At 34.8% G+C, this 25,470-nt stretch overlaps 1 protein-coding gene across 1 annotated transcript in view; it reads left to right on the forward strand.

Moving 5' to 3' along the window:
• The window catches only part of MYCBP2 (MYC binding protein 2), a 272,226-nt gene that overhangs the window by 168,947 nt on the left and 77,809 nt on the right, over positions 1-25,470 (forward strand). The window contains exons 47-52 of the mRNA XM_044913540.1: positions 2,004-2,219; positions 6,319-6,374; positions 9,175-9,290; positions 12,412-12,509; positions 13,198-13,314; positions 14,784-14,924. Of these exons, the coding sequence (XP_044769475.1) occupies positions 2,004-2,219; positions 6,319-6,374; positions 9,175-9,290; positions 12,412-12,509; positions 13,198-13,314; positions 14,784-14,924 (744 nt within the window). The remainder of the gene's footprint in view (positions 1-2,003; positions 2,220-6,318; positions 6,375-9,174; positions 9,291-12,411; positions 12,510-13,197; positions 13,315-14,783; positions 14,925-25,470) is intronic.

Consider the following 25,470-nt stretch of genomic DNA (forward strand, 5'->3'; position numbering starts at 1 on the left):
GCACGTGATGTAATGAGCACTGGGTATTATATAAGACTGATGAATCACTGAACTCTACCTCTGAAACTAATAATACACTGTATGTTAATTGGGTTTAAATTTTAAAAAAGACTCAAATACATTCTGCACTTGGTACTGTTGAAACAACATTTAAAATACAATATACATATTAAATTAGAAATATGTGGTGGAGGCTCCTCAAAAAGTTAAAAATAGAACTACCCTGTGATCCAGTAATCACACTTTACTAGTTATTTACCCCAAAATACAAAAACACTCATTCAAAGGGACATACACCTCTGTGTTTATTGCAGTATTATTTACAATAGTGAAATTATGGAAGCAGCAAGCAGCACAAGTGTCCATCAATAGATGAATGGATAAAGAAAAGGTGGTAATACACACACACACACACACACAGGAATATTACTCAGCCACAAAGAAGAATGAAGTCTTGCCATTTGCAACAACATGGATGGAGCTAGAGAGTATAATAGTAAGAGAAATAAGTCAGACAAAGACAAATATTAAATGATTTCACTTATATGTGAAATGTAAAAAAACAAGGGAAAAAAAGAGAGAGAGAAACCAAGAAAAGACTCTTAACTGTAGAGAACAAACTGATGGTTACTAGAGGGGAGGGGGGTTTGGGGATGATGACTGAAGTAGGTCTTTAGTGTGATAAGCACTGAGTAAGGTATAGAATTGTTGAATCACTATATTGTATCCCTGAAACATTATATATTAGCTATACTGGAATTAGAATAAAAAACTTAATAAAAAAATTAGAAACACATGAATTTGGATGGTAAAAGAATGAGGAATGGAAATAGTCATGTGCTACATTAATGACTAGTTATTTGGATACATCTTTCCTGAGACATTAATTAATAATGACATTTTAGAGCATATTGTAATGCATAAAATGAATCCATTATGGTATAATTAATGTAAATATCTCATTTAAAACTTTTATTATATTTCTAAAAAATGTGTATTGAATTAAAATTGGCTACAGGCAATTCCCCAGCTGCCCCCACCCCCTCAAAGATGTGTTGTTACAAAGTGATTTGGTTGTTTGAAGCTTAGAATTGATTGAGCCACGAAATCCTGTTCACTCCTAGAGTAGTTTATAAAAAGAAAGCGGAATAACTATCATTCTACAGTATCTCGGTATTCTTAGATTCTTAAATTGTTTAGTGATTTACTTCAAGGTTCATAGTACATAGGCAAATGTACTTTTGATGCTAATTTACTTAGAGTAAATGTAGTTGTTTAAAGAAAGATTAAATCAAAATATATGTATAAAAATAATGGCTGTAATTTAAAAAATCAAGTGTCTTTAAATTTGAAAGTGTTTACTTTTTATCTTTTCCCCCTTTTTTTCTTTTTATTACATTTAAAGTTTAAAGCTTTTAATGATGGCAATGCATATAAGCTGAAGAATTTTACTTCATACCTTTAAACTTCTGTGTTTTAAATATAAGATGGATTTGTAATATTCCCAGGGCATTATGTCAGTCCAAATTTCTTTTATTATGTGTTATTTTTTAAGTCTTATCAATGGAGTACATTTTCTTCTGCAGAATAGTACAGCTAAAATTGAGATTAGTGCTTTAAAATATGTGGAGATTATGGGAAAGTATACTTGAATTACCTAATAAAGTAATTTAATGTTATTCCCTGCAAGAATTCAAGAATTTGGTGTAGGTTCCTTCTACTGTCCTGTACTTTATGAATAGTGGCGTTTATTTTTATTTTATGTTTTGATATCTATGATTGTTTGTTCCAAAAATCAAGGCCTCTTTTACATGGTGCATTCCAGATTCACATTGTGGAACTATCTTGAAGTCATCCCGCACACCTTTGAAAGGACTGCCCAAGACGGACCAAGTGGTCACATAAAATTTATGGAGTTGTGGGTCCATACTTGTTAATTGTTTCTTTGAATGTGTCATGGACAATTATATAGTAATAGTATTTGGTTTTTATAATATGGTTAGGTGGAAGTGAAAGCCGTTCCTGTTTCTCAGAAAAAAACATCTGTGCAACAAGAGCAAGTGAAAAAACCTCAAAGGATCCCTGGCAGCCCTGCAGTAGCAGCTGCGCCGTCTAATACCGATATGACCTTTGGCGGGCTGGCATCACCAAAGCTGGATGTTTCCTACGAACCGATGATAGTGAAGGAGGCTCGGTATATTGCCATTACCATGATGAAGGTAATTTATTTCACTCATCAGAAAAGTTTTATTTTCCATCATTTATTCACTTAACAGACATTTCAGTGATCCAAACGCAGACACAAAATTACGGGTCTAGAGAGCTATTGATAGATAAAAATTTGGAATATTTTTTTTTAGGATGATTTCTTTTCCTCCAAAGAGGATTTTCATTTGTTTTTTTGGCGGATGCCTAGGGGGGGATTCTAGCAATAGATCAAGTTAATCCAATCAGAGATTGAGATGGTTGAAAACTCAGTTTCATTTCCTGCAAAAGTATTTGTCTATTTTCAATTACCATTTCTCCCACCTAGGACATAGCCCTTCAGGAATTCGGTTTACCTAGGCCCCCTTCGATTTTGGGGTTCTCTCACATGCCAGCCTCATGTCTTTGGGTTTTCTACTTCTTTGGGGTTTTTTTTGCTCTCCAGTGCTTTTAGATAGATTTTTAAAAATATTTTGTGCAGCATTTTTAGTTCTCTTCAGGGGCAACACTGGACTAAATTAGCAGGTTGTGCATTAGTTAAAGCAGGAGTTAGGAATTGTGCCAGTAACAGAGAGCAGTGGTGAGCCACTGAAGGCTTTCAGTTAGAGGAACGGCACAGTTAGATTTGTGTTTTATAAAGATCATAGCGGAATATGGAGAATAATTGGACAGATGATCAAGAGGCATGGTTAGGTTTAAGTCCCTTTAGGAGACTGTTGACTTAATGTGGTGAGATGTGCTAATCCCTTGAACTAATGAGAATAGATTCAGAAGATATTTAGTATCTTAGGACTTGGTGGCTGAAGAGGATAAAGAGAAGGAGATAAGAATTAAAAGGTGAAATTCACAGTTTGACCTTAAGTAGTAAGATTGATATTGGAGGAAGAGCAGGTTTTGGTTGAGGAAGATAATATTTTTGGGTGTGATGAATTTTAGGTATCTCTGAAATAATCCATGCGAAGATATATAAAAGGAAATTTGTTGTACAAACCTGAAGTGATCACAGATCTTACCTCAAGAAAAGAATTTGAGAATAATTAGCACTGGATTACTCATGATATCATGGAAGCAGATGATATCTATCTTACATTTTGAGTGAAGGGAGAAGTTCCAGGGCAGGATCCTGAGAAACACCAATATTGGTGATTCTCAAACTTTTGTCTACATCAAAATCATCTGGAGCACTTACTTAAAAAGGAGATTTTCCAATAATCCGAAGATTGAGATTCAGTAGGTCTGGAGAGAGGTTCAAGAATTTGCAAATATACAGAGTGATGATTCAAATTCAAAACCTACATTTTGAGAAACATTGATTTACAAAATAAAAAGGTAAGAGAAAAGAAAGAAAGGAAAGAAAAAAAGAAACATTGATAAGAATATTAGCCAAAGAGGTAAGGCATTAAGCTAGGACCAGCATTTACTTTTTGCCACTTTTCCCCCACTTAACGTACGGTAACTCACGTAATCCTCACAACAGCCCTATAAATTACTGTTTTTATTCCCATTTTATGTACGTGGAAACTAAAGCACAGAGAGAGGTTAAGTAACTTGTTCAAGGCCACACAAGTGGCAGGAAGTCTGACTCCATATTTGATTTTCCTGCCGACTTCCTTACAGCATGTCTTGAAAGGAAAGAAAGAGCAGTTTGGGAGGGGTTAACGAAGTTATGCTGCAGAAGGATCTAGCAACAATGAGTTCATCAGTGATCTTGGCAGTAGCAGTTTTAAAGGCATCGTAGGTTGGAAGAATTTATAGATGGAGCAGAAGTGAAAATAAAGACAAAATGAGTAGATTAAGTCTTTCAAGATATTTGGTTCTAAGAAGAAACAGCAGAAATGGAATTGACTGAAGGCTTTAAAGTTTGGGATGAATAGAGAAGGACTTAGATGTTTTAATACTGATGAGGAGACAGTCCAGAGGAAGGAAACCAGGAAGATAGTCTGAGAGATGAAAATAGAGTCTAGAGCTCCAGACTCTTTATAAGGGAGGGATGGGCCTTAAGTAGGAGTATCACCTCTTTCACCCTACAGGAGAGGGAAAAGAAAGTAATTAATACAGATGCTTGTTAATTTGTAAGTTGTGCAGCCAAAAGAATTATTTATTATGATAGTAATTATACGGGGTTTTTTTTTGTTTTGTTTTGTTTTAAGATTTTATTTATTTATTTGACAGAGAGAAAGACACAGCAAGAGAGGGAACACAAGCAGGGGGAGTGGGAGAGGGAGAAGCAGGCTTCCCACCGAGCAGGGAGCCCTATGTGGGGCTTGATCCCAGGACCCTGGGATCATGACCTGAGCTGAAGGCAAACGCTTAATGACTGAGCCACCCAGGCACCCCAGTAATTACACGTTTTAAGTTGGATTAGGAGTGATGAATGTCAGGGTCAAGATTTTAAAACAAAGGGGGAAAAAGAAATATTCATTACGGAGAATGAAAGAGAACTAATGAGAAAAGAGTTATCACCCATCCTTGAAGAATCAGATGAAATTGGAGATCCTGTATTATTAACATTGCAGTGTGTGTCGTACGAACATGGGTAAGGTAATCATTTGGATTGATTCAGCGTTGAAGTTTTGCCAGATAGCTCCACAGATGAGTAGTGTGAAAAGGGAGTTCAGCAGATGGTGCTTAAAGAAAGGACAGTGGAACTTAACTTGGTTTGGACAGGATGATAGATGAAGATCCAGAGAGGGGGAATTGGGAAGAAAAGGAATAGTAATCTAAGAATAGATACAGTAGGAGTCACTGAGGCAGAAGACTGTGAGTAGGCCCTTTTGTTGTGATTCCGAGAAAGAACAATTCTGCAGAATGTCACAGGTCTATGACTTTTGGTGTGAGTTGAAGTTAAGTTTGTTGAGGTTGAAGAATTGAGGGAACTGAAAAGCTGGAGTTTTGGATGACTCATCCACTGACTTAAAGAATTTGAAGATAAACATTCTCATTCATTTCCATTTTTATTTAAGGATTTACTTTTTGGTCCCCTTACCTCCCTAATCATTCTTTCAGTTTCCTATGAACATGCTTCAATTTGTGTAATTTCTTTTGAAAATCTGGTTACCAGAACTGGATGCAGTTTTTCAAGACTATTCTGAGTAGCCTAGGGTTAGAGCATTTACAGAATACCATTCCCACAGTGTCTCTGAGATATCAGTGTATGTTCCAGGAAAGGGATTTTCTTGTATCAGCCATTCACACCTATTCTGTGCTACTCAGCACTCAGCCAAATATTGTGGAGGATGGGAAAATGAGATATGATCTATTCTTTCATTAGTAAACGCAGTATGTATTTTGAGGGAAAATGGTGGAGTGGAAAACACATTGTGCTAGGAATCTGGAACCCTGGGTTTTCTGCTAGACCTAACCTTAAGCAGCATATTTCTCATTTGTGACTTTTAGTAGGTAAAGGCAGCTAGATCTCTTCTAAATCACATTCATGAAAATAGAAAAGTGGGAGAAAGGAAGGAGGCTTCTGAGTGGTATGGGTGTGCCTCTCTTTACTCTAAGCAGAGTAGAAGTTAGAAGTGAATGAGCAGTTGGAGAACTTTACCTGAACTTTGAAAGATAACGATCAGTTTGGCAATGTTGCAAGAATACAAAAATATTAGGAATAATGAAACTAGTTTCAGGGACCTACCGTCCATTTTTGTCTTTACATTTCACCATAATTTTTTCCAGACTTTTTTGTTCCTTGTATTAAGAAACAGATTGTTCTCCAGGTCCAGTTGTAGCAATCTTTATATAATGGATTCATATCCTGTTTTGGTTATGTGAATTGCAAATCCTCTTCTCCCAGGTGAAGGCTTATCGTTGCCCTTTATTTATAGTGTCTTTGGAAAAAATCTAAAATTTTAATGTACTCAAAAGATTTTTTTTTTCCCTCTAAATTTGTTGAAGGTTGGTTTGTTACATTTGGGTCTTTAACACACCTAGAATTTATATTTGTAGAGGGTATGATGCAGGTAATTGAGTTTTTCTTTTACTCCTATATGGAGAACCAGTTGTCTCAGCACCATTTATTGATGTCTTATCACTGCCTTAGGAATGTTTCTAATGAGTTACTGGTCTTGATGGAATTTCTTACTTTACTGGATTCTTACTGGTCTCTTCTTAAAGGTTTATGAAAATTACTCATTTGAAGAACTGCGTTTTGCATCACCAACTCCTAAAAGGTAAGGATCATTTTTGCAACACATAGCCAAGACATGTATTGTCAACTGCTTGCAACCAACATCACCCTGCATTCCAACTTTATTTTCCATAAGTAGATATTTTATAGCATTTCTTATGTTCCAGTAGAGATTTACCACAGATTTTATAATGCGTAGATTTACAGATAGAATATATTATATTCAGTTGCAAAGATAGAATATATTATATTCAGTTGCAATACTGCCAATATATTATATAATACTAAGGTACTAGAGAAAGGATAATTAGTATCTAAAAAGATATATATTGGCTTCTTCAGAGTTGTTTAGTTTGTTTTTCCAGGGTTTTTTTTTCCTTCTCTCCTTTACCTAATGAGTTACAGAGCGATTTCAGTACATGTTGTACTTGTATTTTTAGTTCTGAGGTCTTAATTTTTCAGCCTTTGAGTAGTTTTAACTCCAGATTTGAGCTGATTTTTTGACTTACTATTTTATTTCCTTGTTAGGAGAAGTGCTTTTGGAAGCCTTGAAAAAATTATTGGATGGATTGTACCTTGGAGAGGCTACTACCTCCATAAAATTTAGAAAAAACTCCAAAGTGGACCTAAAAAAAATTCTTACACATTTTGTTATATCACATATCACATGATTTATTAGAAATTAGCAGGTTACTGTGACTTTATTCTGACATGTATTCAAAATAGAGTTTTAATGCACAATGTAGAAAGTTTTCTATAAAAATAGCCAAGTTTTGAGAATGTATCTTTATCTAGAAATAGGGAATTAACATTCTGTCTCAGGCTTAATTTTAGTTACAAAATGTCCATACAATGGAAGCACATGATTTTCATAAAATAAATATGAACTCTATACATTTACAACATGTTAAATAAGAAAAAACGGCCATTTGCCAGTAAATAGTTTTTCATATACTTAGGCATTTTAAACCTAGTTAAAATAGTCTCATCTAAGTAAATGCATTATTTATTCAGCAATACTATTAAGCATTTGCTGTGTGAAAGACACTGATACAGGCTCTGGGATACTTTAATGACAAAATAGACAAGGTAGTGGTTCTTATGACATTTACATTCCTGTGGAGAAACAAACTATAAATAAGTAAACAAAATAGGAATAATTAAGGGTTTTTTTGATAGAGAGTGATGGGGATAGGACAGGCCACCAAAGTATTGGGTGACAGGAGAGGCCTGTGTGAGGAGGTGTTTTCTAATTGGAAAGCTGGATGGTAGTTGGCTGTGTTAAGATTTGGAGGAAGTTCGTTCTAGGCAGAGAAAAAAAGTTTGTTCTAGGGTGGATGGAGCTTGATGTCTTTGAGGAACCAAAAGAGAGTGGTGCAGGAGAGTAGTGAGCAAGAAGGAAAATGGTTGACGATGAGATCAGAGAGCAGTATAGTAATATGGGGGTTAGCCAACTTTGACCTGCAGACCATATCAGGCCCGTTTTTGTAAAGAAAATTATGTTAGAACATAGCCTTACTCATTAGCTAAGTATTGTCGTTGGCTACTTTTCGCCCCACAGTGGTAGAGTAGTTAAGTAGTGTGACAGAGACTGTTTGGAACAGTAGACTAAAATATCCTTACTGAAAATGTTACTGACCTCTGATGTAGAATATCATAATTTCTATGAGGGTCAAAAAGTCTGAGAAATGAGCGGGCGTTTTTTTGTTCTGTTCTGTTGGGTGCTGGGGTGAGAAATAAGAGTTCTCCTTTGGATATGTTAAAGTTAAGATGCCAAGATGTCTCCTGGTTATCTAAGTGGGGATATTTCAGTTTGAAATACAGGGGAGAAATAAAATTTGGAGTCATCTACATAGAGATGGTATTTAAAACTGAGGAATGGATAAATGATCAACTAGAGAGATGCTATTGAAAGAAAAAAGAACTAGACCCAGACCCTGTGGAATGTCCATAAATTAAGGGGTGGTCAGAAGAAGGAGAACCAACAAAACACTAAAAAACAGTGGCCAGTGAGTTAAGACAAAAACTAGGAGAATGTTGCAGAAGCAAAAAAGTTATTTCAAGAAAGTAGGAGTTGTTATCAATGCTACTGAGAGATTGCTGAGGATGAAGGAATGACCATTGAATATGGGGTCATTGGTGACCAACAGAAGCAATTGCAGTGAAGTGCTGGGAACATAGGCCTAACTAGGGTAAGTTGTGGAAGAGAACTGGGAAAGAAGAAATGGGAGAGGGTGATTGTAGACCATTCTTTAGATTAAAGTTTTGCTATAAATGGGAAAGGGGACATGAGACCTTATTAGAGGTGGTCTTACGACACATCAAGGAGTGTTTAAGTTGGGAGATTCTGAAGTTTGTTTGTATAGAAATGAGATGGAAATAGAGATGATTCAGTAAAGTGGGAGAAATTGATGATGCATGAGAGCGAGCAAGGTAATTACAGCATGGACGTGTTGAGGGAATGAGATTCACAGCACAAATGAGGGGGCTTGCTTTAAATGAGTGCCAGGGCACTTCTTGCATTATAACAGGATAGAAGGTAGAGAAATGGAAAGTAGGTTTATTAATCTGATTGCAACTTTGGGTTTGTATCTAATTCTGTTTCTCACTGAAAAAAAGTGGTGAGATCATGATCCTCTGAGAGTGCGGAAGAAGGGTGATGGAGGTTTGAGGAGAGGAAAAAAAAAACATGAAATTGTCATTTTGGAGGGTAAGAACACATACTGTGGCAGGACAATAGGATTGCCATCCATTGTAATAATACAGTTAGAAATTATCTTAATGATGTTGTCAGCTGTTTAACCAAAAGTAAATTTTCCAATATCCATCTTATTTCTTTTCAGACCCAGTGAGAATATGCTGATCCGTGTCAATAATGATGGCACTTATTGTGCAAATTGGACTCCAGGGGCTATTGGACTCTACACTATTCATGTGACCATCGATGGCATTGAAATAGGTATTCTTTTTTAAGTTATGAGTTACTTAGTGCAAACAACCAGAATCAGAATTGTCTTTCTGCTCTAGTTTTCTCCTTAACTTATATTGTAGACACATGGACAGGTTTAATTACTTATTTGGGTCTTCATTTCCTCCTTTACAGTGAGTACTTAATTAGTGCATTCATAACATCTCAAAATTTTGTAATAATTTATGGTATCATTATAGCGCTCATGACTCCTTCCCTCCATTCTCTAATGTGACTGGTCAAGTATGATCTCCTCTCTGTTGCTAAATTTATAACCATGTGCATCCTCATCTCCCCCTCATGGTCTGTCTGCCTTTCCTTGCATAGAGCAGAGACCATCTCATTCATCCTTGTATCTAGATCAGTGCCTGGCACATAATGGCTGCTCAGTAAATACCTATTGAATGAATGAATTTTCTTTATCCACCACTAACTCTGAAAAGTATATTGCTTTTCCTTTGGGTGTTAATCTTTTCCTTTACTATTCATGTAAGAGACAACAATAGAACAAGAAAGCTTTAGTAAGTGTTTATCAATATAAATTCCTTGTAACACTAATTCCTGATGCTTTTCAAGAGAAAGGGCTTCTTTGATGAGGTAGATTTGGAAAACCTAAAACTCTCACCTTAGACATTCATACAATTCACATTAACATAGAAGGGATTCTAAAAGCCCTGAAATTAAGAATCTTGTCTAACTTTGTTTAACCCTTATCCTGAGACCTTTTGCTGTAGGGAAGAGGGAGTGAAGGTAGAGATAAAAGCAATACTGATTAACATTCCACCAAAATACCCTTTGAAGAACTCTGGTTTAAGTAGTTTGTTTTTACAGTGAAGGTAAAGAGGCACTTTATGTTTATGTAACGGTATAGAATATGCATTAATGTAACTGTATATAATCAGATATATCAGATTCCCCTATTCCAGAGACTTTTATCCTCAGTCTTTGCTGCACTCTCCTTTATTTCAACATATCTATAAAGCCTTTAGTTCAGCAAACTTTAGTTGGTTCTGAGCAAAACATTGTTCTAGGTAAGACATTTCCTCAAGTGTTAACAGTTACTGATGACTGCGTGATAAAATGGGCAAACAAAATCACATGAAGTAGAATGTAAGTAGTGATACATGAGAAGTACAAATTATAAGAATTCAAAGTGCAGGTAGTCAAGAATGGCTTAATTTTCACTAATAATGGGCTGAAGAAAACTGATACAAGGTAGATAAGAAAAATCCACTTATATTTGTTTTTTGAAATGAAACTGAAGAAAATGATTCATATTTACTTACTTAAAATCATTTTCTTTCCTACCTTTCAAATTTAACTTTTTCCAAGGTGACCAAACTGTCAGTAGGCTGGGACCTTGCTTGACCCTAGGCAAGGACAGATAATAATAATTCATTAGAATAACGATGCTATTAATAGCTGATATTTATTGAGCACTTAATTATGTCTACATTGTCTTATGCACACCTTATATTTTAAATCATCTCATTCTCACAATAGCTCAGCCAGGTAGGTGCTACTCTCATTCTCATTTTATAGATAAAAACATTGAGGTACTGAGAGACAGACAATAGCAGCAGATATGGGAACAACCAAGACAGTCTAACATGAGAATCCCCCCTCCCCCAGCTTTTAACGACCATGCTGTGCTGCCTGCTGGCTAGAATGGTGATTGGTGTCACTCATGTTATAACCTGAAGCAGTGAGCTGGCGCAGCGATCTGATGTGAGCTAACATTTAACTTCACAAGGGTTTCTTGTCTTCTTTATATATTTTTTCAGTATCATTTCATAGATAGGGAATAGGGACCCCTTCTCTTTTCCTTGAACCTCTGAGACACTCATTTGGAATCCTAAGGCCATTTTTCAAATATTTCTCTCTCTTTTTTTTAAGTTTTAATTTAAATTCCAGTTAGTTAACACAGTGTAATATTAGTTTCAGGTGTACAATATAGTGAGTCAGCACTTCCATACACCACTCAGTGCTCATCACAACAAGTGCACTCCTTAGTCCCCTCACCCACCCACCTCCCCTATGGTAACCATCAGTGTGCACTCTTGTTTCTTGGTTTGCCTCTCTCTCTTTTGTTTAGCTTTTGTTTGTTTTGTTTCTTAAATTCCACATATGAGTGAAATCATATGGTATTTTTCTTTCTCTGACTTATTTTGCTTAGCATAATACACTCGAGCTCCATCCATGTTATTGCAAATGGCAGGATTTCGTTCTTTTTGATGGCTGAGTAATATTCCATTGTACATATACACCACCTCTTTATCCATTCATCTGTCAATGGACACTTGTGCTGTTTCCATAATTTGGCTATTGCAGATAATGCTGCCATAAACAAAATTTTCTGCTAGTATGTTTCAATTGGTTTGGATAGTGTTTGGAAAATTGTTTTGTGGGATGTGTTCATTGAGTTCCAAACATTTTATTTTCTTTATCAACAAAACAAACAATGCTGCCGTAAACATTGGGGTGCATGTATCCCTTGGAATTAGTATTTTTGTATTTTTTGGGTAAATACCTAGTAGTGTAATTGCTAGATCATAGGGTAGCTCTATTTTTAACTTCTTGAGGAACCACATACTGTTTTCCAGAGTGGCTGCACCAGTTTGTATTCCCACCTACAGGGCAAGAGGGTTCCCCTTTCTCCACATCCTCACCAACACCTGTTGTTTCTTGTGTTGTTAATTTTAGCCATTCTGATAGACATAAGGTTTTATTATAGTTTTGATTTTTGCTCTTGTTGTTAAGTTTTTATTTAAATTCCAGTTAGTTAACATATAGTGTAATATTAGTTTCAGGTGTACAATATGGTGATTCAGCACTTCCATACATCACCCAGTGCTCATCACAAGTGTACTCCTTAATCCCCATCACCTGTTTAACCCATCCCCACACCCACCTCCCCTCTGGTAATCATCAGTGTGTTCTCTATAGTTAGGAGTCTGTGTTTTAGCTTTTAAATATTACTCACCTTAAAAAGATAGAATTTAAATATTCATTTTATTTGTTTAAAATACTCTGTGAATGTACATAAGGTTAGGTTTAACGATCCTTCCCCCTTGTATTCTTAAATGTTACAGTTCCCTTCCTTTTCTTACAGATGCTGGCCTAGAAGTTAAAGTAAAAGACCCACCAAAAGGGATGATACCACCAGGAACTCAGTTGGTCAAACCAAAGACTGAACCTCAACCAAATAAGGTTAGGATAGAATGAAATAAGAATCTAAATTGGTCAGAGATTTATTAATTGATTAATTTTATTCACTGATGCTCCAACATCTAATATTTTAGTTAGTTGATTTCAGTATTTGAATTCTAAATATCCCCAAAAATTTGAAGAGTATTTTGTGGTAATTCTAATCATTTCTAAATTGTAGAACCTGTACTTTTAGGCTTCTTTGTATAATGCTGTAGTAATTTATAGGCCTTGTGTACTTCTGTTATTGAAAATTTACAATTAACAAAAATTTTACTGAAATTAAGTACATAAAGTTTGCAAGGAAAGTATCCTGTACTGTTAAAAGAAAAAATAATTTCCTAACATCTAGAAAGTAAATATAGGGATTTTGGTAAACTATTAAAAAGGAAATATTGGTAATAGAATTTGTATCATACCTTTCTAAAATGAAAAAAAAATGGGTCTTTTCTCCTTTTTATCATATGTCTTCAAAGTTTAGAAAGGAAATTATAAATATGTACATTTAATACTTGTAAAATTCTGTTGTTATAAATAAACCAGTGTTACTTGCACAGGGAAACCAACTGCAAATAATTTGGGGCACTTTCTCAGAATTATAATACTCTCAAATCTGTTTAATTTTCTTGTTATTTAGAAGATCTCTATGCTATGGTTTTCCATCTCAGCTGTCTGTCTTTGCCTTTCCCAGGTTCGAAAATTTGTGGCCAAGGACAGTGCAGGACTCCGTATCCGTAGCCACCCTTCCCTTCAAAGTGAGCAGATAGGCATAGTAAAAGTCAATGGAACCATCACTTTCATTGATGAGGTAATTTGTAAAGAAACACTTGGTAATAAATTTTGGACTGAAAGTTTTTGCATTGTTTGCATGATAATGAGGTTACTAAATTTTCTGCTAGTATGTTTTAATTGGTTTGGATAGTGTTTGGAAAATTGTTTTGTGGGATGTGTTCACTGAGTTTCAAACATTTTATTTTATCAACAAAAAAGTAAAATTATATTTAAAAACAAATGAAATTATATTTTTAACCTGAAAGAAACTTAATTAACAACTAGAACCTGGGGGCGCCTGGGTGGCTCAGTCCATTGAGCGTCTGCCTTCGGCTCAGGTCAAAACCTCGGGGTCCTGGAATCGAGCCCCCCCGCATTGGGCTCCCAGCTCAGTGGGGAGTCTGCTTGTCCCTCTCCCTCTTCCACTCCCCACTGTTCATTCTGTCTCTCAAATCAATGAATAAAATCTTTAAAAAACAAAACAAACAAACAAAAGAAACAGAACCTGTACAAATACTGAAAATGGGTTGAAGGGCCATATGCACCCCAATGTTCATAGCAGCAATGTCCACAATAGCCAAACTGTGGAAAGAGCCAAGATGCCCTTCAACAGATGAATGGATAAAGAAGATGTGGTCCATATATACAATAGAATATTACTCAGCCATCAGAAAAGATGAATACCAAACTTTTACATCAGCATGGATGAGACTGGAGGAGATTATGCTAAGTGAAATAAGTCAAGCAGAGAAAGTCAATTATCGTATGGTTTCACTTATTTGTGGAACATAAGGAATAGCATGGAGGACATTAGGAGAAGGAAGAGAAAAATGAGGAGGCGGGGGAATGGAGGGAGAGATGAACCATGAGAGACTATGGACTCTGAGAAACAAACAGGGTTTTAGAGGGGAGGGAGAGGGGGGATTAGTTAGCCCGGTGATGGGTATTAAGGAGGTCACGTATTGAATGGAGCACTGGGTTTTATACGAAAACAATGGATCGTGGATCACCACATCAAAAACCAATGATGTATTGTATGGTGACTAACATAACATAATAAAATTAAAAGAAAAAAAAATGGGTACAGTTTTTCTTAAATATTTTAAGTATTGTTTTTAAATGTGTTTAAAACACCTATTTGGACAGCATATTTTTCTGTTAATACAACTAAGTAACTTCTGATTATTGAAATCTAAATTGAGGGGAGGGAAGAATTTATGTTCTTTTAAGAAACAAACATTTTATGTTTAAACTCATTGTGTGATTTCTTTGTGCTTTTACTCCTAAGTGACATTGTTTTTACTATCTTACCTTGTGAATTACCACATTGCTTGTCATTCTTTGCTGCTTTTTCCCTAAAGTTTTTCTTTTACTTACCTCCTGCAAAAGCTAGATGCTTAATCTTCATGTCCACCATCGTTTGCCTGCTCTGTAGCCTTTTAGCCCTTGCTAGCCTCATAGGACTTACAGGTGGGCATGGCTTGTTTTCATTGCTTATTTCCATAGATCCACAATGATGATGGGGTATGGCTGAGACTGAATGATGAGACAATAAAGAAGTATGTTCCTAACATGAATGGTTACACTGAAGCCTGGTGCCTGTCCTTTAATCAGCATCTTGGCAAGAGTCTTCTGGTCCCAGTTGACGTAAGTAAAAGGTGGTTTTAAAAAGCATAATAGGTACACTCTATCCTCACTACAGGGCTTTCTTTAATTAAGGCTTTTCAGTTCTGAGGTAAACCACAACTAAATAACTTCTACTTTATAAATAAAGTGCTTGAATTATTAATTCTTAATTCTTCTGTGTAATGAAGGTGGAGTTTGGCAAGACTAAGGACTTCAGTACGTATTATGATCCATCACAGGCAGGAGATAGTAAAATAAAACTAGGCCTATGGAATTCCTTTCAAAGAGGTGGAGAATCTTTTATATATTTTTTATTTTTTTCCTTTCTTATTCATACGACTGTTTGGAATGAATTCCAAACTAAAAATTGTGAATTCAGTATTATTATACATTCAAAAACACATATAACGTATTTCTTTTGTATGTTGGCATTTTGTAATTAGTTCTCTGTTTTTTGTCTAAGTTTGACTCTTTTCTTTCTTGGCTTATAATACTATTATGTTATAATACTATTGTGTAAAAATAAGAAGGATTTTTTAGTCTTTTTAGTGGTGTTCTAGTGTTCTAGTTGAAGCTAAATCCTAGCGTCAGAGAACTCCTCAAACCTCTTTGACAAATGCAGGAGAGTACTTAGAGCCGGCGTCCGTAAATTGCCGTAAATATAATAGTAACCCATAGCTCTGTTTATAATTTAAACAGAAATATGTGATTTTTCTTCCTTTTCATCACCATCAAATGTATGTACTCCTTATGACACTGTTCATAAATAGCACTGGTAGAATTTTATTTTAAACAGTTGAATTTCTTAAAAATCAGTGTATAAATTTAGCTTATTATATCAAACCATTCACTGTATTATTTGTTTTCCTCTTTGGTAGTCCAGAGTATGTGCTCCAAAGGGGCAGTTATAAATGATGATTCTTTGGGGAAAGAAATAATTGAACTTCTGTTCATATTTATTAATCTCATTGTTCTTTTATATATGTTTTATAATAGTACAGTAGGGAGAGATATATCTCTGTATTTTTTGCTAATAGGTGTGTGATAAAGTTTGGAGAGTGTTGGCATACTGTTTTACTGAGGTTAAGCTAAACAATGCTAAATGTATAATTAAAATATAAAGTTTTGAATAAATAAACCAGATCTTCTTTAATTTTCCTCATATTTGTATCTGCACTTAAAAATGAAAAGGAGGGACGCATGGGTGGCTCAGTCGGTTATGCGTCTGCTTTCACTTGGTCATGATACCAGCGCCCTGGGATCGAGTCCCGCATCGGGCTCCTTGTTCAGCAGGGAGCCTGCTTCTCCTTCTGCCTCTCCCCCTGCTTGTGTGCGCTCTCTCACTGTGCCTCTCTCTGACAAATAAATAAATAAAATCTTTTAAAAATAAATAAATAAAAATGAAAAGGATTTTGACCCTCTAGAAAGAGGGACTAGTCTGGAAAATAAATAATAATTCTTTATCATCTGTGTCTAAAAAGTTAGCCTTAAATAGTTTGAAACCATTTTCCATTATCTCTGATAAGGCATTATATTAAATTATATTATCTTTACCATCTCCCCCACTCCAGAATTTTCTTAATTCTGTTGTTTGCTCATTTGAGGAGATGCTTTTTTTTTTTTTTTAAAGATTTTTATTTATTTATTTGAGAGAGAGAGAGAGCACAAGAGGGGGGAGCGGGAGAGGGAGAAGCAGACTCCCTGCTGAGCAGGGAGCCCGATGTGGGACTCGATCCCGGGACTCCAGGATCATGACCTGAGCCAAAGGCAGTCACTTAACCAACTGAGCCACCCAGGCGCCCTTGAGGAGATGCTTTTGGAAGAGGAAGATATTCACACAGATAAAACGAGAATAAGCAAAGGTAGAAAGGAAGAGCAAGAAGTGTGTTGAAGTTTTAAATCCCATGGTTTCATTTTGGACAGTGTGTTTCATTATTTGATGCTCTTAAACTCCATTCAAGAGACAGTTTGTAGTAGACAGTCTTCTTGAGGTCAGAGAGAGAAGAGCAGTAACAAAGGTAAGAAAGAAAGCTAAATGAGTGAGCCATACAGATATTTCTTGATGAGTTTTTGCTGGAATGTGAAAGAGGTTGTCACTGATTTATTTGAAAAAATCTAGAGGCAGAGGCAGAATATTGAAGATATGAAGTGACTTGTGGTATTTTTTAGCCTTTCTTTTTGTTGAAGAATGACATGAGTTCCTTTAATGTAGGTAACTCAGAATGCCTGGTATTATTGATAAAGCTGAGGTTTTCCTCTTCCTTTATTTTAGTAGTGACTTGAGAGCCTTATAAATTAAAAGAAAGATGCCAGTAAAAAGCAGGAAATAAAGATATAGATAAGAAATTTGAAGACTGAAAAAGGAAGAAAAAAGAATTCAGGGCACATTTGGAGAGTTGTTTTGTGAGGGAGGGGAGAGGATAGGTATGGCAATAGGTAAGGGATGGAGGGAGAAAGGGAAGAGGTTAAGGAGACCATGATTTTTGTAAGATAGAAAAGAGGAAAGACATCAGTTGAGATTGGAACAATTGAGTTAAGTTAGAGGGTTTAGAAATGCAGTAAAGGTTTGGAATAATGTTTGAGAGAAACAGGAAAGGGATCTGAAGAAAAACTACTTGTTTTTGGATTAGTGGGCCACTAAGGACCCAGTGAGACCAATGGATGGATCCATTCTGGATGCCCTTCCTCACCCATAGTCCTAGGTATCTAGAATCAAAAGTGCCAAGAGAGTCAGTGATAGCACTGGCTGAAATTTGGGGCTGCTATGACAGAAAAATAGGGACAAAATTTCAGATGCTGTGAAAGAGGACTTGAGATCACCAGCTGTGGAATTTAGCCTGAGTTAGAAATGTGAAAGGACAAGTGGAGGATCCAAGGGACTTGGAGGCATAACTAAATCCTAGAATGATATATATAAGTACACTATAGTTGAAGAGAGAGAAGGATAGATGGCTTGTGTGATAAGGTAAAATATTTGAATTTTATTTCATAGTTAGAGCATTTTACTGAATGATATGGCCTGTTAATGTGGCCATGAGCAGGTAGCTGAAGTATAGTGGAAGTGAAAGACATTTTAACTGCCTCAGTCTAAGAACTAAAAGGCTCAGCAGTTGGGTGATCATCTACATCAGCACAAAGACACACAGATGATGGATGGCAGCACTGTGACCCACGGTTAAGTTAAAGATGTTTACCATTGAAGGAAGGGTCCCATTAGATACAATATAAAATCATGGGACAGGTGGCAATAGTTTGATGCTGGATCAGGGAGAAGCATAGAGCAGTTTTAGTATAAAAGTATGAGAACAGGTAGATGACAGAAGGGTTTATATTTTATGTGGTGACCAGTGATGACAGAGGGGATAAAACTAACTGGCCTATGGCTCCAAACAGATTTGGTATAAAGTTGTTTCAGTGCAGGTGTTAGATGAGGACTCACACAGTCAGCCTGATGTAGGCAAAGACAGACTAGTTTTTCAAGGTTTTGTCTGTAGGGACGGGGGCAGGCCCCTTGCACAGTGTTTTTAATGAGTATGTTACTCTCTAGGGCTAAACATGATAGGGGGTAGAGGGAATATTTCATCCTCTCAGGGAACTAATACAGCTAAATAAATGTATCTTTCTACTTCTTTATTTGTATCTACTACTACATTTATTGCTAGAAAAACACATTTCACTTTCCACCTACTCTCTACTTCAGTCCATTTATAAATAAATCAAGTATAATTATGGCTAATAATTGTAAAACACTACTCAATTAAAAAGAGAGAGGGAGAGAGCCAGGAGATTTAAAAATAATATAGAAATAACCAAGGATAGATGTCACTAACTTAAGAAGAGGCAAAAATACCAAAAAGTTGCCTTTAGCAATCTTTACATCTACCTCTTCAACCTTTTCTAGTTAAAGCAATTTTGCATTCACATCAATGTGTGTACTTTATCTGGATCCTGACCCAAACTGTTGGGGAGAGTGGGAGTGGGGATTAGAAATTTGAACACTGACTAAACATTTCATGAACTATTTTTAAAAATCACGGTAAATAATCCTATTTAGAATAAACTTCAAAGTGATTTTTTGTTACACTGTCTTGTGTATTTAGCCATATTATAGAACTCTTGTTGTCACTGCGAATAGGTACTGTAACTAACTGTTGGCCTGCCTAATAATACTTCATTACTTTATCAAGAATTGATGACATCCTCACTTAGTGCAAATGTGACTTTCACTCTATTTTAGCACTTTAGTAATGCTCTAGTTCAGAGAGTAAACAGCATTAGACTTTCCTATTATAAATAACTGTATTTTTAAAAATACATTTTAATAAGTGGTAAGAACAGGGATAAATATGAGGAATACAGACCCTTTTTTGTGAGGTGCTTATGTGCTATTAGAACTTTGTAGCCTTAAAAAAAAAAAAACAGAACTGTTGAATTTTGCATCTAAGAGTCTTTGTGTTGTTTCATTTGTCTAAAATGCTTTCATTTCCTTTCTTTTCTAGCTTTTTTACTCTTTTCCTAGTTGACCAAGCTCAAAAATTTCTATTGACATCTTTTCTTATCTGTACTTCCCAGTAATGCTGTAGTTAGTAATTTATTAGTTGTTCATTCAAGGACTATTGAGTCCTTATTAATGTACCAAATACCAAGATAGGAAATAGGCATTGAGTGGAGAAGAAAGGGGAGGGATACAAAATAAGTAAGATGGAGTGCAGTTCTTCTTCTTGGGGTACTCCCTATATAATTTGACAGACATACCATACTCAAATAATTAGGTTGCATTGTGATAAGTTACAGAATGACTTCACTTAGGAAGTGATACTTGAGAAGAAAAGTTGCCAAAGGGCGCCTGGGTGGCTCAGTTGGTTAAGCAGCTGCCTTCGGCTCAGGTCATGATCCTGGAGTCCCGGGATCGAGTCCCGCATCAGGCTCCCTGCTCAGCAAGGAGCCTGCTTCTCCCTCTGACCCTCCCCCCTCCCATGTACTCTCTCTCATTCTTGCTCTCCCAAATAAATAAATCTTTAATAAATAAATTAAAAAACCTCCTCTTTAAAAAAAAAAAAAAAGTTGCCAAGAAAAAGTGAAGGAATTTCTAGACAGAGAATCAAGTGTCCAAAGTTATGGAGGCCTACTATGTTTGGGAACTGAAAACTAGTTAATATGGTGAAGTAAAGGATTAGGGGTAGGAAGTCTAGAAGTATTGGGGAAATTAGGTTCCCTCTCTTTTCTCAGCACTTTGTCTGTAGAAGTAGAAAAGCCTTACTTCTTACCCACAATGCTTAGTTTGTTTTTCTTTCCTTCAGCCCATTTGTACTTGTATACCTCTTATTTCTATTGTTAAGCTTCTTAAGGGTAAAGACTCATTAAGAATCTTCTTATTCATACACATTTCTTCCAAAGTGTTAAATGTTACATTTTTCTCATGGTAGGCTTTCAACATTTGTTGAATACTAAATTTTGTATCTTGGCATTTGATATGATCGTGCTGCTCAAAATAATTCCTATTACATATATGCTTCTCATTTAATAGTCTCTCATTTAATTTCATTGTGACCTGTGATGTTATGTATTTTATCAATCTTATTTTTCTAGTGTCAACAATAGCTGCTCTCCCAGGATCACAAGTAGAAAGTAGTGGAGAGATAAGGATACATACAGTTACAAAAGGATAAAGTAAATATATAGCTTTAAATAATCATATTACTTTGGGTAAAACTCCCAAATTAAACAAATGTGAACATTCATAACCTTAATGATTGAATTGAGGATGAATACTGTGATATATGTTGAAGGTGGCGCAGGTCATGGTCCCATCATGAAATGATTAGCACTCTGGACTCTGAAGTTGATGTAGGTCAGTCTGAGAAGGCATAAGGCATAACATGTTGATCTTAAATTAAAATCCTGAAGATTTGGAAACTACAAAATGTAAGCAGGCTAGTAAGATGTTTCAATCATTGAGGAAAATATAAGTAGAAAAAGAGAGAGAGAATCAATTATGTACCTGACATGGGAGATATTTGACTGCCTAGAGTAGAGCTTAAATTTTTTTGGAAAACAAATTTACTTCTAGGATAGGGCTAGGACATATCAGTGATTTGAAACTGATTCTTTGGATACTTTGCCAAAAATGAGGCTTCCAACTTTGTGAAGGTTGAGTGGTAGAGAGAGTTTATATCCAGGAGAGTAAATGATACCTCATTGGAAGAGTTCTAAGATATCTTTATAATGCCTATATTATCTGAATTCTTGCAGAAGCAACTTGTGTCTCCAAACATCTCCATGCATTTATACAAACCTACATGGGCTGATTGGTGTTCACATATAGAAAGTAGGTGGATTTTTCCAAATTTTAGGGCCCCGAAGATGTGGAGGAGAGATGAAGGGAAAATGTCTTTTGGTAACCTCTCTGACAGCATTACCCAGGGCAGTTGGTAAAATTAGCAAATGTTTTTCACATTTTATGTCCAGTTTCATTTTTATGGGTTACCTGATGATGCCTGATAGCCACAGCTTTAACATACCCTGAATTGCTTGGTTTTGTTATGTTAATAGATTTGTGTATGTATATATACATAACCTGATGTTTAGTCTTTAGTAAATACTAAATATTTACTTAATACAGCAGTAACGGAATGAAATTAAGGCAATTAAAATAACACTAATTGTTATACGTATGCTGTTCTTAATTTTCCGAGACATTTTATCTTTTTCTCTTTAAAAATGGCAATTCTTAACTCTGCTCATTAAGCAGCACAATGAAAGAATTACTGTCATTTTTTTTGCATGAACATTTGGCATGTTTGGTCATGTATTTTCACAGTGAAAATTACTCACTTGATCTTCTGTGCCTTGAAAGATTATCAGCTTAGAGTTGCAGTTTGGTGCTCATTAATTTAGTTAGGGTTTTAGTATGCTTTAATTTTTAATTTTCTTAAGAGAACATCTTTGTCTTTAGTCTTTGAGAATAAAAGGATTTAGATTATTATAGATATGTGTGTATTTGTGTATGTGTATATATACATAGTGGTACTCCTATTAATCTATGAAAGCTAATTTATGTATTTTAATAGTAAGAAATTGAGACTGGAGAAATTAATATTTTCATGCATGTACATATCTTTAGACTAAACTTTCCTAAATTTTCTAAAGAAAACCATGCAAGTATATTTCATTTTTAAACTCTGGCTTTCTATCTGGTATATTTTTGATATTTGATAAATGCAATTTTGTTTGGACACCATATTCTGAAAAAAATAATAGTAAACCAGTGTGGCTAATAATTTTCCACAAATTCAGAACAAAAGCAAACAAGTGTGAAATTTGAATCCACATATGATTAACATGTACAAAATTGATTTGATTGGCAATTTATTACAATGATTAGCAGTCAAGTCACTTTAAAGTATCATTGTACATATTAACTCATGTTCTCAGACTCAGGAAACACTGAAGTTTGCACATTGAAATAAAAGGGTACAAGCTTTAAATATTGTTAATCACCACATTGCTTCTTTATCACTAACTTCTTCTGCCTTGCTTTTCACAATGCTTTTTACATTGCTTTTAACGCTAGAGAAATTTATGCTAAAAAAAAAAAAAGCTAAAAAAAAAATCTTGATATTGTTTTATGTCAAAAGGTCTGCACCGCTATTTTCCGTGAAGGAGAAAAACAATTGAGCCAATAGCCCAAAAATTCTTATATACATGGATGAACCAGTAAGGACATCTTTTTCCCCAAAAAATAGTATTTTAAAATGCTTTGCATCATGTTTCTACTTCACCTCAAGAGAAAGGACCGTATTTGCTGTACATTTTTAAATGTGGAGGGGGGGTTGGTTTTTGGTTTCTGTTTTGTTTTACATTTATTTATAGGCATATTACTAGAAACTCATTTTTCTGGCTTTTATATGTCTTATATTTCTGAATTAACATACATATGTATGTATATGGGTGTGTATCTACGTCTGTCATACATATATACATATATACATGAGGAAAATACAGAACTAGAGAATATCAAATAGATTTTCATTATCTAAAATGGCTTATAATTGGTTGGAAATTATGTTTCTTTTGTGTTGAAGTTTTAGATAATGACAGCTTTTATTAACATTTTAAGTGTCCTCTTTTTTTTTTTTTCCAAAATAACCATTTATCACAGTATTTACATAAGCAGTAACATTGTGTAATTGCTATTCACTGGAAAGATTTTAATTTCAGATCACACAAATATATTCAATAGCATGATATTTTTATGTAAAATGTATACCATTTACATTTTTCTCAAGACATTTTGTGAAGATGTTGATTTTTCTGGGACCATGCTGCTGCAAGTTGGTTGTTTAACAAAATATTTTTAGATTCTAACATAGAGATGAAAATGCTCTGTTCCTTTCCTAAACTTTGAAATGGAGAAAACTAGGCCTGTCTTTTGAGAAAAGATTCAGGTTGTATGTTTTTCTGTATGCTTTTCTTAACATATTCGCTAACAGCTTTCAATAACATTTCCAGATGATTTTTTCTCATTTAGAGAAGAAAGGGAAATTGAAAAATGACTTTTTTTTAAGCTTTTTTATTTTTTTTCTTTTTGTACTTTAAAAAGTGAAAATGTCCACAGATAACCACATGCCATTATTATTCATAATAATAATTGCACTATCTATACAATTTATTTATTTACATTTTCTTTATAAAACAGCAGACTGTTTTCTGTCATAAAACAAATCTGGCTTGTATTGAAACAGATACGTCGTCTCTTAAAAGAGTTTTAAGGTTTCCTACTTGCATTGACTGTCTTAAGCTTTAAATCAATGTCTGGCTCTTAAGTTTAGTAAATGGCATGACACACTATATCCATGAAGAGCTTTTGACAAAAACTTATTGATCAGTCTTTCTTTGCTGTGTCGTTTACTCAGGTGGCTTCAGTTTCCCTTTAGTAAAATAATATCACAGTGCTGGTGCTATAGAGTACAGAACAATGTTGTTACTGTGAACGCATCTTCTGCAGATAATATCCTGTTCCCTTTCTTTGTTGATATTTTTCTTTCTTAAACTTTGTTGCTCAGAATATCTTTAATGCTAGCCAAGGAGTCAGGGATTTGGACGTATTTTCATGGACTTCCAAAGCTTTTTTTCCCCAGGTGAGTTAACTGTAAGGAACAGTCATACATTATTCAGGTATTTCAGCATGTATAATAAATTTTACCTTCTACCTTTTGAAGCCTTTGCTTACGGTTAATAAAAGAATTTTTGCTGAAAAAGTGCTACAGTTGAGTTTCCCTGGTAATCCTTTTCCCTCTACTTTTGCCAAAGAATGTATTATTAGTTCAAGTTAAACTTTTATGTGACTTCAAATTTGCTGAATGTAATTTATGACTAGCTTCTCCCACAGTGACATCCACATCTGGCTTTCTCAGAGTTTGCTTATTTCAGTGGGAAAGTCCCAACTCTGTGGCTCTTCTCTTCTTCCCTAGCCTTTCACAATGCCCCTTTGGATGTTCATCTGAGAATGGGGTGGGAATGCAAGGAGAAAAAAATAACACTGCACTTCATCAGTTTCACACACTGGTCCCCAGGTCTTCCATTTCTGTACTGAATGAAGCATGTATGTTAGGGTTGCTTGAGAATGACAGCTACAGTTCTATGACCTTTTTTTGTCTATCAGCTCTTATACTGCTTAATATAAAAAAATGGATAGACTTTGTTTTACATTTATTAATTTATATAGTTTCTTTGTTCAATAATATATTAAATATTTTAATAGAAGTTCTCATATATTGTCTTTCACTGAATAACTTGCAATTGTTATTAGTTTTTGCCAAGACTTACCTCTTAATGTTACACTAAATGATCAAAAGTTGGAAATATTGTTATAACTTAGTTAAAAGCTGTAAATATATCATTGAATACCAGTGAAATTGATTTTTCACTAAATATATTCATATTTGCTTGTTGTTTTTGACATCATACCATGTAACTTTTAAAAAATGAGTTGTAAATAGGACTGACATGCCTCTTCCAACTATGAAATAGCATGGTGTATGTATTAAAATCGATTATTCACAACTAGACATTTTTAAATGTCTACTGAAAACTTTGTTAGTATAGTAGCACAGTTTAAAATTTAGACCCTTACTCTCCATTTTTATTTTGAGCACTCTCTTTGTATTCATATGTAAGTTTTTACAAATACATATGCATGGGTAAGTACGATGCATATTTTAAGTTTATTTTAGATTATAAATCTAATCTAAGTTTTTCAGGTATTTAAACTTCTCATTTCCATTAAATTGCCACTGTATGAAGAATGTTGGATAAATACAGCATGACAATTGCATTAACTGTAAATAAATATTATCCCTAGTACCTATTTGTATATTTTAAAATTGGTGATTATTTGTCACCATAATGAAATTTATACAATATTATGTGAAGGTTAATGGTGGGTTTAAAATTTTCCCTACCATATGTTGAATTAAAGTCACAGGTACACAGAATTCTTGAATCCACATTGTTTTTAACCTCAGGATTTTATTTTTAATTTTTTACCATAGAAAAGACCCTTTAG

The sequence above is a fragment of the Neomonachus schauinslandi genome, chromosome 3 (assembly GCF_002201575.2).
Source record: "Neomonachus schauinslandi chromosome 3, ASM220157v2, whole genome shotgun sequence".
In the NCBI taxonomy this organism is placed as follows: Eukaryota; Metazoa; Chordata; class Mammalia; order Carnivora; family Phocidae; genus Neomonachus; species Neomonachus schauinslandi.